The 16,757-nt window shown below is 32.6% G+C and overlaps 1 protein-coding gene and 1 non-coding gene across 4 annotated transcripts; both read left to right on the forward strand.

Annotated features, from left to right (window-relative positions):
• Nucleotides 1–10,248: 10,248 nt before the first annotated feature.
• On the forward strand, nucleotides 10,249–15,481 carry LOC109153696. 3 transcript variants are annotated; one of them, XM_019301569.1, is made up of 4 exons: nucleotides 10,249–11,079; nucleotides 11,722–12,042; nucleotides 14,826–15,016; nucleotides 15,111–15,481. In XM_019301569.1, the coding sequence occupies exons 1-4, from the start codon at nucleotides 10,254–10,256 to the stop codon at nucleotides 15,366–15,368; spliced, it is 1,596 nt and encodes a 531-aa protein (XP_019157114.1). In that variant the 5' UTR covers nucleotides 10,249–10,253; the 3' UTR covers nucleotides 15,369–15,481. The 3 variants fall into 3 exon arrangements, with proteins under 3 accessions (XP_019157114.1, XP_019157116.1, XP_019157115.1); XM_019301571.1 differs by having other exon boundaries at nucleotides 15,114–15,481; XM_019301570.1 differs by having other exon boundaries at nucleotides 11,725–12,042.
• Nucleotides 15,482–16,162: 681 nt separating this feature from the next.
• On the forward strand, nucleotides 16,163–16,243 carry TRNAL-AAG. Its single transcript has one exon. It is a non-coding gene; the product is annotated as a tRNA-Leu (tRNA).
• The last annotated feature ends 514 nt before the right edge of the window (nucleotides 16,244–16,757 follow it).

Genomic DNA, 16,757 nt, shown 5'->3' on the forward strand with positions numbered 1-16,757 from the left:
AAGCTAAATATGCTACGGCCCACTTTAATATGTGGGCCTGACTATACAATTTGTAATTTTAAAAATTACATAAATAAATTATTAACTAGGCCAATAGCACTGGAACTTTCCAACGTGTTGAACGCATGCCAGCCACTACCCCCTTGTGCCTTGCTAGCTGGCCAATGAATGAGAGAGGAAAACAGTCGGGAGACGACCGGTGAGAAAAAGTTGCTCGGGGCGATCGGGAACGCGGATCTCATCAACTACGACCGGACATCTGCCCAGCTACTGCATTAGTCGGTGATGATTTTTGTATGGCAGACAAGTGTCAGAAGGAGGCACTCAACATGTTCCCACTTTCAATACTTCCACTGCCTAGGCTTTCTCAATTCACCGCCACCTTCCACTAATCACATTGCATGCAAAATGGACTTCAGCTTTTTCCAAATTCAAGACCACCATCTTGCCCCTCTACCCCACCTTCTTCTTGTGTTTTCTTTATGAACAACAAGAAGAAAATACACAGGAAAAAGTATAGGATTGTTACGAATGGAGCTCTTCTGGATCATCCACATGCAGCCTGCGCTATTACAGCTTCATTACAATAAGCTTTTCGGGCAGCAACGAACGGCGACAGCAACAAGCTCTCTTGATCTCGGCTTCATCTCTGTCTCGTGATTTGAGTTGATTCTTGTCGTTTCGGGACCCGACTTCAACTTTTTGCATTTCCCTGCACGTTGATAAGCGGATGACGACGACAGCGCCGGCATCGCGGCGGAGGGTGCCGGTGGTGCATAACGAAGATGATGACGATGAAGAAGCTGGCGGCGGTCACGGTGGTTGCATGCATTCGCTGCATTTCCTTCAACCCGGAACTACCTTCTACCAACATGCCCTCCACTTAACTCGACGGCGATCAGTACGCCGGAATTCCAGTCAGAGAGCGTTTAGGGAGGGGTCCGGAACTGAAGTCACGAATTGTGATGATGATGATGTCGACTTCGCATCTGATACAGAGGCTGAACTGGGTGTTTACATTGGATGCAATTACAGATGATAAAACCTATATACATCTACTACAAAATAAAAGAAAAAACAAAATGCTCGCCGGACGTTTATCTACGGCGGAACAGCCTGTAAGAAAGGCGATGATGCAGCTGAATGAAGATGACAACTCAGGCTGCATGTTGAGAGGAATCTGGAAGCTAAAGGACAAATATGAGTTCTAGTGAATCTCCATAATGGCATGAACAGAGAGAATGGCGGAGTGGTCGGGGCGCCTGTCTGGTAATCCAAGCGCCTGAGTTTGAACCACCTCTAACTCCAAGCGCCTGAGTTTGAACCACCTCTAACTCCAAGCGCCTGAGTTCGAACCACCTCTAACTCCAGAACTTGTAGCGATGGCTTGCAAATTCCAAATTTTCTCCCCTTTTCCAGGATTTTTGTAGCCCTTCCTCTTTGCTCGATGATAGGGACGTAGCCTTTTGCCACGGTCCCCACCGACGGTGCCATTTGATAGTACTAATTCACCGGATGTCGGTTGCATGTACTAAATATATAAAATATATGTAAACAAAGAATGAATCAAGAAGAAACAAGAAATAGTTAAACCCTCTTTTTATTAATGTTCTGCTCTTTTCTAGCTATAAAGAGAAAGAAGAGGATATGTAGAGAGGGAGAAAGAGAGCCCAAAGAGAGGACCCGGAGATGGCCAAAATGGCCTCCTCTCACTTAGAGGGCTAGAAGCCCTTTTTATAGGCCTAAGGTGGCGGGTTTGACCCATCTCGGGTTTGACCCGTCATCTTTGACCCCGACCCGTAAGCCAAAAATCCGAACCGCGAGATCCCGACCTGACCATACACGGACCCTGGGTATATAACTTATCACATGGTATAAGGATTGCTAGCTTCAAGTGTCGGCATTAGGAACGGATCGGAACATCGTAAACTGGGTTAAGACTTTGGAAAATGCATATTTTGTTTGACCATTACAGATCCAATGTCTTTTAATACAACAAACCAACTAAAATTTTAAAACAAAAAGTTCATAAAAGTCTGTGATATAAGACTTTCATGAACTCTTTAAAAAGTTACAAAAATTTTAAAAATATTTTATAGGAGTAAACTCTATAAAAATTTATCAATTACAAAGTTTATAAAAATTTTAATTGAATACACTCTTTAAGTCCTAAATATACTCTCGTAAGTACGTATTTTTTTTTTCTTTTTTTTTTTTGAATAGTTTATATTGATTGAAAGGGAAACTAATAATCAATCAATGAATCAAGACAAGTAGGGAATAAAAACAACACCATTAGATAGGTTTTTTTTTTCTTCATGATTTTTGTCAATCTACATGGAGGAAGAGTAGAGAGAAAAACAATGAAAAAAAAAGAGACAAAAAAATCAAATTATTGTAAATTTATTTTCATCTCTCTCCTCTCTGATCCGCATCACCCTCTCTCTTTTTCAAATCATAAAAAAGCTATTTAAAATGCACTAAGAGGAATGCTTTAACACAAAACGCAATATTCTATGTAAAAAAAAAAAAAACAAAAAACAAAAAGAAAAAAACAAAAGAGAAGAGAATGGCCATCATGTATAAGCCTTAAAAGAATACCAATGCAAAACACGTGGAATTATATTAAACATAAAGTTGTTCTTATCCCATCCAATTTTTCCCACGCTAAGCTAGATGAGGTAGCACATTAAAATATATATATATATATATTTTTTAATATGATGACATGGTTAGCAAACTTGTTACTGTAACAAATTTGCTAACCTGATAAAAGGCTGATGTTGTGATAATCTTTTTTACTTTTATTTTATTTTTTAAATATTTGATGATGTAAAATTTTAAAAAATAATAAAGTATTGCAGGGATAAGTAGATCCTAATGGTCCATGCATGTAAAAGAGTTAAAACAAAGGTGGCGTACTTTTATTCTCTTCTTTTATTTTCCTTTCGTCTTATTAGGCAACATAATATTCTCTAACATTACACTTCAATAAATTTTTATTTTTTTCAATTTTTCCCGTTTATGTAAAAGCTTGTCAAGGTATGCCAAAATCTACCCGGCCAACTTTGAATTGTCTCAATCATTATACCATAGACTATGATTCACTTTACAAGATGAACTATTGACATAAAATTTATTATTAATTATTATACAAAATGTTTAATTTTTGAAGATTTATTTTTTGTATTGAAGATTCATTTTTAATGATACTACCAAAAAATGAACTTTCATCAATATTTTTAAAAATAAATATTCAATATACTAAAAATAATTATTTATTCATAATCCACATTATAATTTGCAAAACTGCCAAAATGTGATACGGGTTAGGAGCGAAAATTTTTGGTCTGCAAAAAAAAAGTAGACTTTACGAATTGGGTTGCATACTAATATAAAATAAAATAAAGAGAAATTAAAATAACAAATTTAGTTAATAATTAATTTAACTTTTGCAAGTATCCATGATATCTTTTGCAAGCAAGTAATTAACCTCATAGTTTGCACCAAAAATTAAATAAATAAATAAAACCCCATAGCTTTTGCAAGCAAGTAAACTACATATATGGTTTGCTGATAGGTGGACACGGAAAAGCTAGGCTAAAACTATCTATTTCTTGCATCAACACATCCAATACAATTTATAACAACAAATATCAAAATAAGAAAGATTGGCGATTTCGTAGTCCGTAGAGAGATTAGAAATCACTTGTTGTAACATAAAGGAATAGGTCTCAATTAATTAGAATATTTTGGGTTTGTATTTGCTTTAATCACGAAAGAGTCTCCTTGGACATTAAAATTTAAGTTAAATTAGGATCTCTCAATTAATACACATCTGGGAATTCATTCATTGAATCTGCGAGTAACCAAGGCTAGGTCTGTGTGAATATTAATGTTCTCACCAGACCATTACCAACTTTTCATGGGTGACCATGGTTCGATTCCAATTTAGAACCGGGGATTCTTAGTTTCGAAAAATAGCAAACCGAAATTAATGGTTCCGGTTTGAATCACCAGTTTAAACTTTCTTTAAAAAAAAATCTATTTCTTATTTTTTTAAATAATTTAAATTTAATAATTATATTTTTAGAATTTTATCATTCTGATTAAAAAAAAAGGTTATATAAAATATTAAACTTTAAATTTAAACTTAAAAAATAAATAAAAAATAGTTTGAACTTAAACTTAATTTTATTAATAATAAGTTGCCTATGTACCTTTTATCAAAATAATTTTACCACAAGCTTTTAGAAATGTTTTTTTTTTTTTTTTTTTTTTTTACATGATATACATATTTTTGTTTGCTTGATTAACGTTTTCTGCATTTATTTGCAGATTGGTGAAAAGTGAAAACTGGTTTGGACAGATTTGTTTGGATTGAACCAGGATGGACATTCAGAGATATCGTCTTGGGGTCAATGTCATTCTCGCTAAGAGGAAGAATCTTGTGGAAATTGATTTACCCGTTTATTCTCTCTGTTCTATTTTACCTATATTGTTTACTATTTGATGGTTAAATCAATTATTTCTTCATTTTTTTTGATAATAACTATTTCTCCATTGTTTATATTCTTTATTAATTTTTATTAAATTTGAAATTTAAATTTTTGTATTTAATAGTAATTTTAATGTAGTTTTTAAATATATAAATTTTATATATTAATACTAAATTTAATAGTATGAAAAATTGAATTCAAAATTACTTTACTTAATTATCCTTAACCGAACCAGACAAACAAAATGAGAGGGGGAGTATTATTTATTGGTCAAATTAATTTTTTTTTCTTTGATAATTTTATTATTATTTTAACTTTAAATTTAGTATTTAATAATATTTTTAATACAATTTCTAAATATTATAATTTAATACTAAATTTAATATTATAAAAAATGGAATAAAAAGGTATAAGGGTGTAAACGATCCGAGCCGAGCCCGAGCCTGGGTAGGCTCATGCTCGAGCTCGAGTTCAGGCTCGAATTCGAACTCGAGTTTAGGTTCGAATTTGAGCTCAATTTTGATCTCGAATTTGACCTGTTTGATTTAAAATTTAAACTACTTTGTTTTATGACTTTTATCCATAATATAATTATATTATATATTATATATTATATAATATATTATAAGCCTCGCGAGCGACTCGTCGATCCGCGAGCCTACATTACCTAAGCTCGGCTCGTGCTCGTTTAATCCACGAGCGGCTCGAGCTCGAGCCGAACTCGATCTTGACCGAGTTCAAGCCGAGCGTTGACCGAACCGCTCACGAGCGGCTCGACTTATTTACACCCCTAAAAAGGTACTTTAGTCAAGTTCCATTAATCAACCTGGGGAGAGTATATGACTTTTTAATTTATGCCTTTTATTATGACTCCATCTGTAGGGCATGAGGTATGACCGTGATAGTGTTGTAAATCCATAACTTCATAATTTTACATTCAGATCGAATGTGAAATTATAACTTTATAACTATACATTCAGAATTGCATGCATAACTACACATCTATAACTTCATAACTATACATTCAGAATTGCATAACTACACATCCATAACTTCATAACTATATATACATTCAGAATGTGAAATTATAAAATTATGAACATATGTTTACGTATCTAACAGCAATCGAAAATAATTTCTTTTTTCTTTTTAAAGTAAAACGACGTCGTTTTTGCAACCGTATGTATGCATGGTGCAAATGGTTGCAGCATAATTTGCCCACCAAGATACCGGCCACTACATAGAGATGAACAAAGCAATTGCAATAGGATATTAGTGAGTTCTCAAAAGCCTATTAAAAATACATAGAGATGAACAAATTTATGTTGCTTTTTATTTTTCAGTACATAGAAATTTTTAGGCAAGTGTGTATAAATGTTTGTTTTAGTGAGCTAAAATCCTAATAAAATTGTCAAAGTTATTTTTGTTGCAATCAACCACAAAACATGTATTGGAGTTCATGTCTAAAACGAGCAATATGTTATACTTAATTATTGGAGAAAATTACACTTTTGGCCCTATGATTATTGTGGTCTTGTTAATTTGAGTATTTGACTTTAAAAATTATTAATTTAGTTCCATAACTATGCAAATTTTAACACATTTGGTTATGCCGATCAAATCGCCAGCCAAATGTTGCCAGAAAAATGTAATTACTTTTAAATTGTTTATTACTAAGGGTAAAATATTCATTTTAAGTTTAAAGAAAGGGAGGAAAGTTCATCCCGGTTAGCCCAGATGAAAAAAACCTCTCTTTTGCAGAGAAAATCCGATCTTGTCCTCCAACTGCTCGATGCAATTCCTCCGGGTAAACCCTCTATTTGTATCTTTCTTGATTTTGTTTCTGTAACACATGTTGCATTGCTGCATAAATTCTTGAAAATGCAATTAACTCGAAAATACCAGAGTCAGAAATGTAAATTGAACAGTCCTAAATTTAGGAAGGATGTATTTTGTGTGTATTGGGTTGCTCAATTGGTGAGAACCCTAGTTGATACGAACCAAGTTTAGCCCAAATTCTCAGGCCGGTGTAGGAGCATCACTACTTCTCTCCTAGATAAAAGTAGAATAGAAAGGGATGTTGATGGCTAATTTTGTACTGTTATTGAATTTTGCAGAGATAAGGAAATTATCAATGCTGCGAGCTATATACGAGTACTTGAGGGGGAAAATATTGGATGTGCTTCCCGATTATAAGAAGGAAGCAGAGGATCACCTCTCCACAGCTGTAAGTGAGATTGATTTCTTGTTAATTTTCTGTACTGGGTTCAAATTTGGGGTGTTTTTTTTTTTTTTTTTTTCACTCTGTTTTATTTGTTGGGTATATGCTTTGTTTACCAGGTAAAGTTGAACCCTTCTCTTGCATATGCTTGGCTGGATGAACTTTCCCTCTTTTTTTTTTTAAAGCTTAGAATGACTATTTTACCCTCATTAATAAATAATTTAAAAGTAATTACGTTTTTCCGACAATATTTGATCGGCAGGACTAAATGTGTCAAAAATTATATAATTACGGGACTAAATTGATAGTTTTTAAAGTCAAGTACTTAAATTAACAAGATCACAATAAACACATGACCAAAATTGTAATTTTCTCTAATTATTGTCAAACTCATGAATGGTTGGAACTTTAATTTTAATTTTTTTTTTTTTTTGTAAGTTTTGAAAGTTTCACGACTTTTATAGCAATAGAAGTTCTCATCAAGCACAAAAGTTGATAAAAAGCAAGAGTTACATTTATGATAGCAGTAGAAGTTTGAGCATAATGAACTTTTAGCAGTAAATTAAAACTTCTAACACACAACAAGAATCTTCAAGAACCAACAAGAGTTTCTCGATAAGCAGAGCGTACTTTCAAGCACAATAAGCATGTGATTTTTTTTACCAACATTCTCTACTTATTCCTTACTACTTTTGGAATGTTGCATATTATCCGAGGATGATACATGTCTTTTTAAGAAATGTTTGTGAAAGATTACAAAAGCTAGAATTTTTGGACAAGTTGCAAGCAACCATTGAATGCAACCTACACATGTCAAATCCGAGCATAAAATTTTAGTGGCAAGTGGATGAGCTTGAATTTGTTTTCTTCCAACGGTTAGATTCGAAGATAAAAATATAAATGGGTTAAATGTCAAAGAAAAGACTCAAAAAGAAATAAAAGATATATTCATATTTACAAATTTAAGCATTCAAAATCTCAAATCATCATCAATCAAGTTCAAGTCTTGACTTGTGTCCAAGGGGGCAATTTAGTGGACTAGGGGATGGAGGGGGAGGAATGGTTTTGCTCCCCCTACCTAGACAATGGAGATGTTAGCTGGCATCCCTACACCCAACAACATCCTTGGTTGGCGATATCGGGAGCAACCAGCTATTGTCAGGTAACATGGTGAGGGAGGAGGGGTGGTCGTGGTTGGTGGCTTAGAGCATCACCATCAAAGTATATTTTGGGGAGAATAGTACAATACCTTATGACTTGGAAGAGAGAGAGGATAAGAAAGAGAAAAATGAGACTCTCCTGCAAGAATGGAGAGAATAGCAAAAAGTGGGACCCATGTCTCCATTTGCTCCACTCCCGCACGCTGTGCGTGAGGGCCAAAAAGGCACCCAACAGGCGCGTGCAGTGACAGTCATTATAGTATTATTGTTTTTATTTTAAAATTCAGTTTTCCTTTTTTTTTTTTCTCCTCTCCCCTCCCATATTTTCTTTCCTAATTACTCTTACATTCTCCCCCTAATATTCCGAACCGATAATGTTGTTTTTTGTGACAAGGGGACTTATGTGTGGTCCAGAACTCTAGGGGCTTGGCTTCCACTAAATTTTCAACTGTCTTTGACTCCAAGAATACTTTAAATAGGGTTCTCAAACTCCATTCAGACATCATCAACCGATTCACAAAGTATGCACTTGCGTCCTTAGCTTATTGCCCGCAATCTTTCACTCATCAGGTGGTGTTTAATTAGTGGATTGGGATATGTGACTTGGTCCCATAGACCTTTTTGTTTATCAATCTGATTTATTTATTAATCATTTGTAGTCCAATCGTTATGTTATGGACCCGTGTCCAGCATGCATGCTGGACACGGGTAATAGTGTCTTAGGCACTGTTATCTCTTTTTTTTTTCTTTTTTTTTTAAAAAAAAAATTCAAATCGCTTCGTTATAGGAGTATATGTTCATAATTTTATTACTATATGTTAATAACTGTACATTCATAACTCCATAACTGTACGTTCATAACTCTATAACTGTACATTCATAACTCCATAACTGTACATTCATAACTCCATAATTGTACATTCATAATTTTCGAAGCTTTATGTTCACAATTTTAGAGCTCTATGTTCATAATTTTATCACTATATGTTCATAATTGTAAGTTCATAATGTCAGAGCTCTTTGTTCATAATTCGATCAATAACTGTACATTCATAATTTCATAACTGTAGATTCATAATCTCATAACTGTAGATTCATAACTCCATAACTGTAGATTCATAATCTTCGAAGCTCTATATTCACAATTTTAAAGTTCCATGGTCATAATTTTATCACTATATATTCATAATTGTAAGTTCATAATGTTAGAGCTCTGTGTTCATAATTTCATAATTGCATAACTGTACATTCATAACGGCATAACTGTACATTCATAATCCCAAAAAAATAACGCCGTTAACGGCAAAACACGCGCGATTTTTTTTTTTTTTTTAAAACTAAATGACGTATTTTTTTTTTTTTTTTGAAAAACAACGTCATTTTGGGCCCGCGTCCACAATGAATTGTGGACACGGTTCCGGGGCATAATTTGCCTTGTAGTCCAAAAGCGGTCACGCAAAGGCAAGGGCCTTATACCATTATGTCAATATAAATCTATTATTACCGCCTCCTATTAATTTTTTTTATCAAACTACCCAATTCCATGATAGGTTAATTTTGTTCTCTAAAATCATTAATATAAAAGTGTTAAAAAAAAAGGGTAAATTTTTGGCCCCCTTGCTCCGCACCTAATCATTTTTTTTTTAAACCACCTAATCATATCTTTATTTATATTAAAATTAAAGAGTAGTAATTAATTTTAAAATAATAAATATGAAAATGAAAAAAACAAAAGAAAGTAAACATGATAGCTGAAATGGTTTGAGCACACCGTCGATGAATGAATGAATATAATAAATATTGGAAAGAATGAATATAATAAATAAAACGATAAATTGTCATTGATTCTCACGTACTTGAAACAAATGAATTAATTTTTTTTTTTTAAATGCTACTGATTCTATTACAATATAGTATTGATATCACCTTTACTGAGGCACAAACCCCCAACCTCTCATATAAGGGAGCAACTTAGTACCATTGGACCACAAAGGTCCTTGGCTTAGAAAGAAAATAAATAAATTAAAAATTGAATTAAATAAGAAAAAAAGGTAAGTAAAATAATAAATATAGAAAAATGCTTAAAAATTAAAGTTGACTAATTATAATAACGTCACTATACTATTCTCACAGCCAAAAATTTCTTAATTAAATAAGTGAAATTTAAGATCTATAATTGTAAATTGAGCAACTAAGTACATGATTAATATAAATAGAAGTAGTTTGCGAAGAATATAAATAAAAGTAGCAACATATAAAATTATAAGTGAAATCAATATTGAATGTATAGTAAGTACTTCACATATTTAAGTAAGAAGAGGATTGGAGATTTAGAGAGAGCCCATTGATTTTCAGTGTTAGTTGGAAGTGAAAATGGTTAGTCTTAGCTGGTGTTGGATTATGGTTGAATCAATAGTAATCCCCAATGGATTCTTCATGAAATGGTTTTACTTGAGCTTCTATATCCATCCTTCTTTTCTTGCACTTCTCCAAATTTTCCTTTGGATCACAAAGCTATACACCTATCTTCTATCCTTCTTAGTTTTTGTTTCTAAAATCTCCAGTTTTGTTATCACCAAAACCCTCAGCTTCTTCAACCGTTGCTTCTGCAACAACCAAAGCCCCAGCACAATCATTATTCCAACTACTTATGGATTCAAAACAAGCTTATCAGTAGTCAATATTTCTGCGGTGAAAATCTACCAAGAAGAAGAAGAAGTTTGTCATGTTGTCCTATCAAGTTGCAGCTCGAATTCATCGACCTCGGGGTATGCATCTGATGGGATATTGAATGATCAGTTTTGGGCATCTTCTTGTAGCGAAGAAGAAGAAGAAGAAGAAGATGATCATGTCTTACTATCGAGTTGTGGCTCGAATTCGCCTGAAATGGGGATGAGGACTGATCAGTTTCTGGTATCATCACCAGCTTGGAGCTCCTCAGCCGCTGAAGAATATGAATTTGATGAGATAATGGCTGCTGCAGGTGTTTGTGACTTAATAAATTCGCCACCTGCAGCCATGGGTGATGATGAGGAAACCAATATTGATGATGAGTATAATGTTGGTGAAGATGACGATGATGATGATGATGATGATGGTCACCAGCTCTATCAGGAAGTAACAGATCCATTCTACAATGCATATTTACAAAAAATGAAATGGTTTGATGTTCTCAATCATGATAGATTTTTCGCTACAAGTGAGTATGATATGATATTTAATTAAGTTCAATTATATATGTGTAGAATTCGAATAAGATGTGTTAACCTCTTCTCGCGGACATGCGAACAGATTTGGACCATTGGATAAGTTCAGATCAATCATGGAAAATCAATCAAAATGGAAAAAACACCGTGACTTTTTTGGTAATTTTTTGCACCCAAATATATTTTTGTGGTGTATTAAGTGCTAATCTGTTGTGTACTGAGTGCTGGTATGTGATGCACTAAGTAGTGGTTTATGGTGCACTACGTGCTAGTCAATAGTGCACCACCAAATGGTGGTTTGTGGTGCACACGGTAATGTTTGACAGTGCATTGGTCTCAAAGCACCATCAAACATATCTAAATGCACCAGCATATCATTAAAATTACCGAAATACTACCTCGTTTTTCACTTTTTTATTAATTTTTAACTGTTGATCTGAGCTCATCCAATAATCTAAATCTATTCCTACGGAGGAGTCTATCGCACCACAACCAAACTATATATATATATATATATATATATATATATATATATATATATATATATATATATATATATATATATATATATATATAGTGGAGTTAACTAACTAGCTAACATAATTTGGTATTGGATAATCAATCATGTGCATCAGAAGCGATGATGAATGAGAAGCATATTGCAGCAAGAAGGGTAGGGAAGAGCTTAGAGCATGATTTAGAGTTAGTTTATGTGTCGCAGTCATGCTTGTCATGGGAGGCCCTACATCATCAGTTCACAAAGGTTGAGGCTGCTCATAGTCATATGTTGTTGTTCCACAACAGCGTTGCAGAAAGATTCCACAAGTTTCAGATTGTGTTGGAAAGGTTTCTTGAAGATGAGAGGTGTAGTAGTAGTGGAGGCACAACAAGGCATTCTAATTACATCCATTCAAAATACTCTCTCCAAACTCTACTCCTTGTTCCTCAACTCTCAGGTACGCATTACATTTTATTTTGCTTTTAATATGCATAAAAAGCAAATTGTAGATGAACCGGTATGCTCAAAGTGGGCAGACCCCTTGTGCACTTATCGCACCGACATTTGACCTTGTGTGTTGAGTTAGAATTACCGTGATTTACAATCCTATCAAATGTTCTGTCGGATTTGGGTGTGGGGGCTCTTAGAGTTGGGGATTCAACTTTTTGGGAAGAGAGCACGCCAATATAATAATGAATTAATTAAATGAAAATTAACTCATTCAACATTAACATTATTTATTCAAATGGTGATATATAGAGTATTATCCATTTACAATATTTAAATATATTTTTTTGGAAATAATTGAGCATTAATAAATATAAATTTTATTTTAATTTATGTTAACAATTCAGTATGTAAAATCAAGAAAAAAGAGTAGGTACTAAGGACCTAATTGTGGTCTAATGGTATCCGGTTGCTCTCCTAAATGGGAGGTGATAGGTTTGAGTAGTCTTGGTGGAGGCATTTAGTAGTTTTGGTATCCTTTTCTCTTGTAAAAAATATAAAAAAAAAAAAAAAAAAAAAAGTAGGTCACTAAATTGCAATTGAATGGATTGCCGGAAGTCAAGCACGCTTAACCACTATACCATTTATGCCATTTTTTAACCTATTATACTGGTTGAGATGAACCACTATACCATTTTTTAACCTGTTATACTGGTTGAGATGAAAAATTAAAATATGTTCAACTCAAATTGCATTAAAATAAATCAAAAACTATTTCAATTGCACATATTTTGTTTGTTTGATGGCTCGATTACACATTTCTTTAGTTCAATGATTCAATTGCACAAAAATAATAAGTTTAGTGACATATTTGATACTTTTTCCATAAAATTAATTTATAGTAACCTATCCAACTAACCATAACTCAGCTAATTTTTAAAACATGTTTAATACAATTTATAATTAATGTCAACAAATTAGAAAACAACCCAATTTTTTTAAAAAAATTAGCCTGCTTTTCACATACTATATATAATGCTACTTGGTTAAGTTGGTTGTGAGTCTGTGTTTATGTATTTCTTTTCTTGATATCTTCATGACATGTTTGACAAGTGTCTCTTAATTTAAATTAAGTTCAACACTAATATAATATATTAAGCTTCCATTTTAATTAAAGTGCAAGTCACCAGTCAACTATAAATTATGTTTGTACCAATTAAAAGAGTAAGATTTTGATTCTGACAGACCAAAACAACTAAATTAAAGTAGGATTGATTTTCGTGGCAAATAAGAATAGTTGTTGGTTTATCCTTGTCGCCATTGCAACGCCTCTTTCCAGAAAATGATGAATCAGATGGACCACAAGCACCTTATCTTAATACATATATACTAATATTCAATTCCATTCACACCTCACTCATATACATAGTTTAATCATTTTGCAAGATAAAAGAAACATGTATGACTTGTCCATTTACAATGTATTTAATTAGCCAAACTATATATACATAGCATTCAAAGTTGAGCACACATAAAAGATTACAAATAAAAAATCTTAAAAATTATTTTTTTGCATTTTTAAAAAAACAAATCTATGTTAAGTTTTTTTTTTTTTTTTGTTTAATTAATCTTCTTTTGATTATTTAGAACAAGACTCAATATTTTAATTATGATCTTGCACTATTGAGAATGATTTAGGTCGTTATAGTATTAATAATTTTTTTTATTGTTGATCTATTTTAGATTCAAATATGTTCTTTTTGCAAACTAGCACCAGTAACCCAATTGAATATGAGATACTACCAACAGAAAAGAAATCTATCCAAAAGCGAATTAACAACTTAGAATAATTCCAACCAAAAGTAGTATCTACTACCTAGCTAATACCATACCAACTACAATAAGTATTTAGATAATTGTTTTTAGAAAAGTGCAAATGTTAATTTTAATGCCAACTATAATGAATTCTCTTATATAATCTTGTATTAATATATTTTAATTTACTTATTTAAATACAAATGTTAAATATTAGATCAATTGTACAATGCGCGTGTAAAGAAAACTAGTACTGTATAGAAAGATGGAAGTGTGTTGTATAGAAAAAGTCTTTGGCCTACATGGTGTTGATGACCTTATATAGAAAGAGAAGAAACTCTACTTGAATTGGCATGAAAATGACATGCAAACTCCCAAATTTCCCTTGGTGTCTCTTAAATATATAGCATCTTTTCCCCTCTCTAAATGGGTATATTTGTAAACACTTAATTGAGCTTTATTGGGCCGGGTGTTATCCCATCAATATTAAAACTCCTAAAATGTGAGTGAAAATACTAAGAAGAAAGTTTATAATTGGTTAATTATTGAAAGGTTGGTTCAACTGTTCAATAGACCTGTTAGTTCAACGATATTACTCAACGGGTTTATTGAATTCGTTAGACCTGTTGAACAGCCGGACCTGTTGGTCTAATAGTACTGCTCAACGGGTTTATTGAATCCGGTTGAGGAGACCGTTGACGGACCAAATTGTCATTCTCAATAGTTTTTCTTATTAATTTGTGTCACAATTCGCGCTAATTAATAGATTAGGATGATTTGATCACAGTCATGGATTCTCTAATTTCAATAATCCAAATTAAGTCACATGCTCTCACCTAGAGAGTACGTGGTTTGAGAGCCCGACCCTATATATATACATACAAGCACATACCAAAACTTTAAAGTATTTATCTTGAATTATTGTCCAAAAATGTATACCTGTATTTGTGTTGGGATAATCCTTTATAATTTTGATAGGGTACCATAATGGAAAAATGTCGAATGAAGGCATTAAAGCAATTGAAGTGTTGAAGGCGATAGAAAAATGTATAACCACGTTTTGGTTATACGTGAAGGTGGATACCAAGAAATTAGGATGGAGTAGGCCGGTCCTCGAAGACCCAAGAGATTTGGATCTTCTACATGCCTTAACCAAGTTATTACGAAAGGTAAGATATGTTTCACGACCCATCTCGATCTTAATTAACTTGAAATTCTTTATGGATGTTTGAATGAACAATTGGAATATATATAATGTTGAAGAAGGAGGCAGCGTTGAAAAGAGTAGAAGGAAAAAGGAGATGTTGGTTGAGGAGGAGAAGAGCAGTGCATATGCAGGAGGAGGAGAACACAGAATTAATATGTAGAAAGATAGAGATGAAGTTGATTGGGAGGGTGCTGAAGCTTCCCATCATCTCCACTTCTCACCTCCAATGGTGTCAACACAAGCTTAGTAACTTAGAGTTCAACAAAGATGGAAGCATAATTAGGGCATACAATGCCTTCTTGTTTCCTTCTTGAAACTATCATCACTCTTCTTCTCCCAAAAGGTTGAATCCCCAACTCGACGGTGACTAAATGACTCAACCGACAACGTAAAATGCTGGTGCCCACAAGGGATATGTTCACTTTGAGCATTAAAAAAAAATGTATTATAATGTTTAAAAAAATGATTGCATGCTTGTTTCTTGTATGATACTCTTATATTTTTTAAAATAATAGTTTGTGTGTATGTATGTATATATTTAAAGTTGTAGAATTCATATTAATATTATTGAAGTAAGATGCTAGTATAGAAATGATAAATTACTAAATATAATTATGGTAACATTTAATTAAAATTTAAATGAAATCAAATTTATCGTTGAAGAATGTTAGAAAAAAAAATATTGTGTATGCATGCGCGCATGGTAATAATAATGTGAAAAAATAACAGAAGTTATAATTGTATGGATATTTTTGTCCAAAAAATTGCATAGTACAACTTTTATAGCATAATGTACAAAAAAAATTAGAAAAAACGAACATAAACTATGAATAATATAACTTGAATTGAGACTTATTATGTTTTTAGATTTAAATATTTATTTATTTAGATTAGTAGAGTAATATACAATTTTAATACCCATATATTACCACCTATATCATTTTTTTCTAAAACAAGGTAAAATGCCTTCGCCGGCGAGGAAGCTTAGCAACAGGAAGACGAGTGGTCTAAATTCTTAAGGCTTCTTAGGTTGTGTTTGTCAAACACCCCAATGATTCATGCTATCTAATTATATGAAATATATTTCCATAAAATTATGTACTAATGAGTTGAGATGGCCGAGTTGGTCTAAGGCGCCAGATTAAGGTTCTGGTCCGAAAGGGCGTGGGTTCAAATCCCACTCTCAACATTGTTATCTAAATCTATTTTTGGGATTTCAGCCCTTCAATATTATGTCAATACGATTTTTAAAATCTTTTTAACTTTTTTCCCATACAACTAATCTTAATACAATTTTCGCCCCATAATTTTTAATAAAAATGTAATCTGTTTTTGCCCTAAAATTAATCTATATTATAAATTTCCCACCCCTTATTTTTTAAGCCCCATAATTTTTAAAATTAAAAATGTAATCTGTTTTTGCCCTAAAATTAATCTATATTATAAATTTCCCACCCCTTATTTTTTAAATTAAAAATGTAATTTATAATATAATCTTTTCCTAAAATTGTTATTCATGTTGTAAAATAATCAGGAACATGGAGGAAAATAGAGAGACAAGGGAGATGAGAAGAAATTACATTTTTAAAGGAATACGGCTTGTTAAAATTTGATAACAAAACAAAAAATGTATTTGTAACGAATGGACTATAAATTTGAATTGATGGTTAATTAAAGGACCACGGCTTGTTAAATTTTGATTA

Source organism: Ipomoea nil, unplaced genomic scaffold, assembly GCF_001879475.1.
Source record: "Ipomoea nil cultivar Tokyo-kokei standard unplaced genomic scaffold, Asagao_1.1 scaffold2516, whole genome shotgun sequence".
NCBI lineage: Eukaryota > Viridiplantae > Streptophyta > Magnoliopsida > Solanales > Convolvulaceae > Ipomoea > Ipomoea nil.

Excerpts from the sequence above, each read along its gene's own strand:
- LOC109153696 (XM_019301569.1), top strand. The coding sequence starts at position 10,254 with ATGGTTAGTCTTAGCTGGTGTTGGATTATGGTTGAATCAATAGTAATC. Across the intron at positions 11,080-11,721 it reads TGATAGATTTTTCGCTACAA|AAGCGATGATGAATGAGAAG; the intron begins GTGAGTATGATA and ends CATGTGCATCAG. Across the intron at positions 12,043-14,825 it reads CCTTGTTCCTCAACTCTCAG|GGTACCATAATGGAAAAATG; the intron begins GTACGCATTACA and ends TAATTTTGATAG.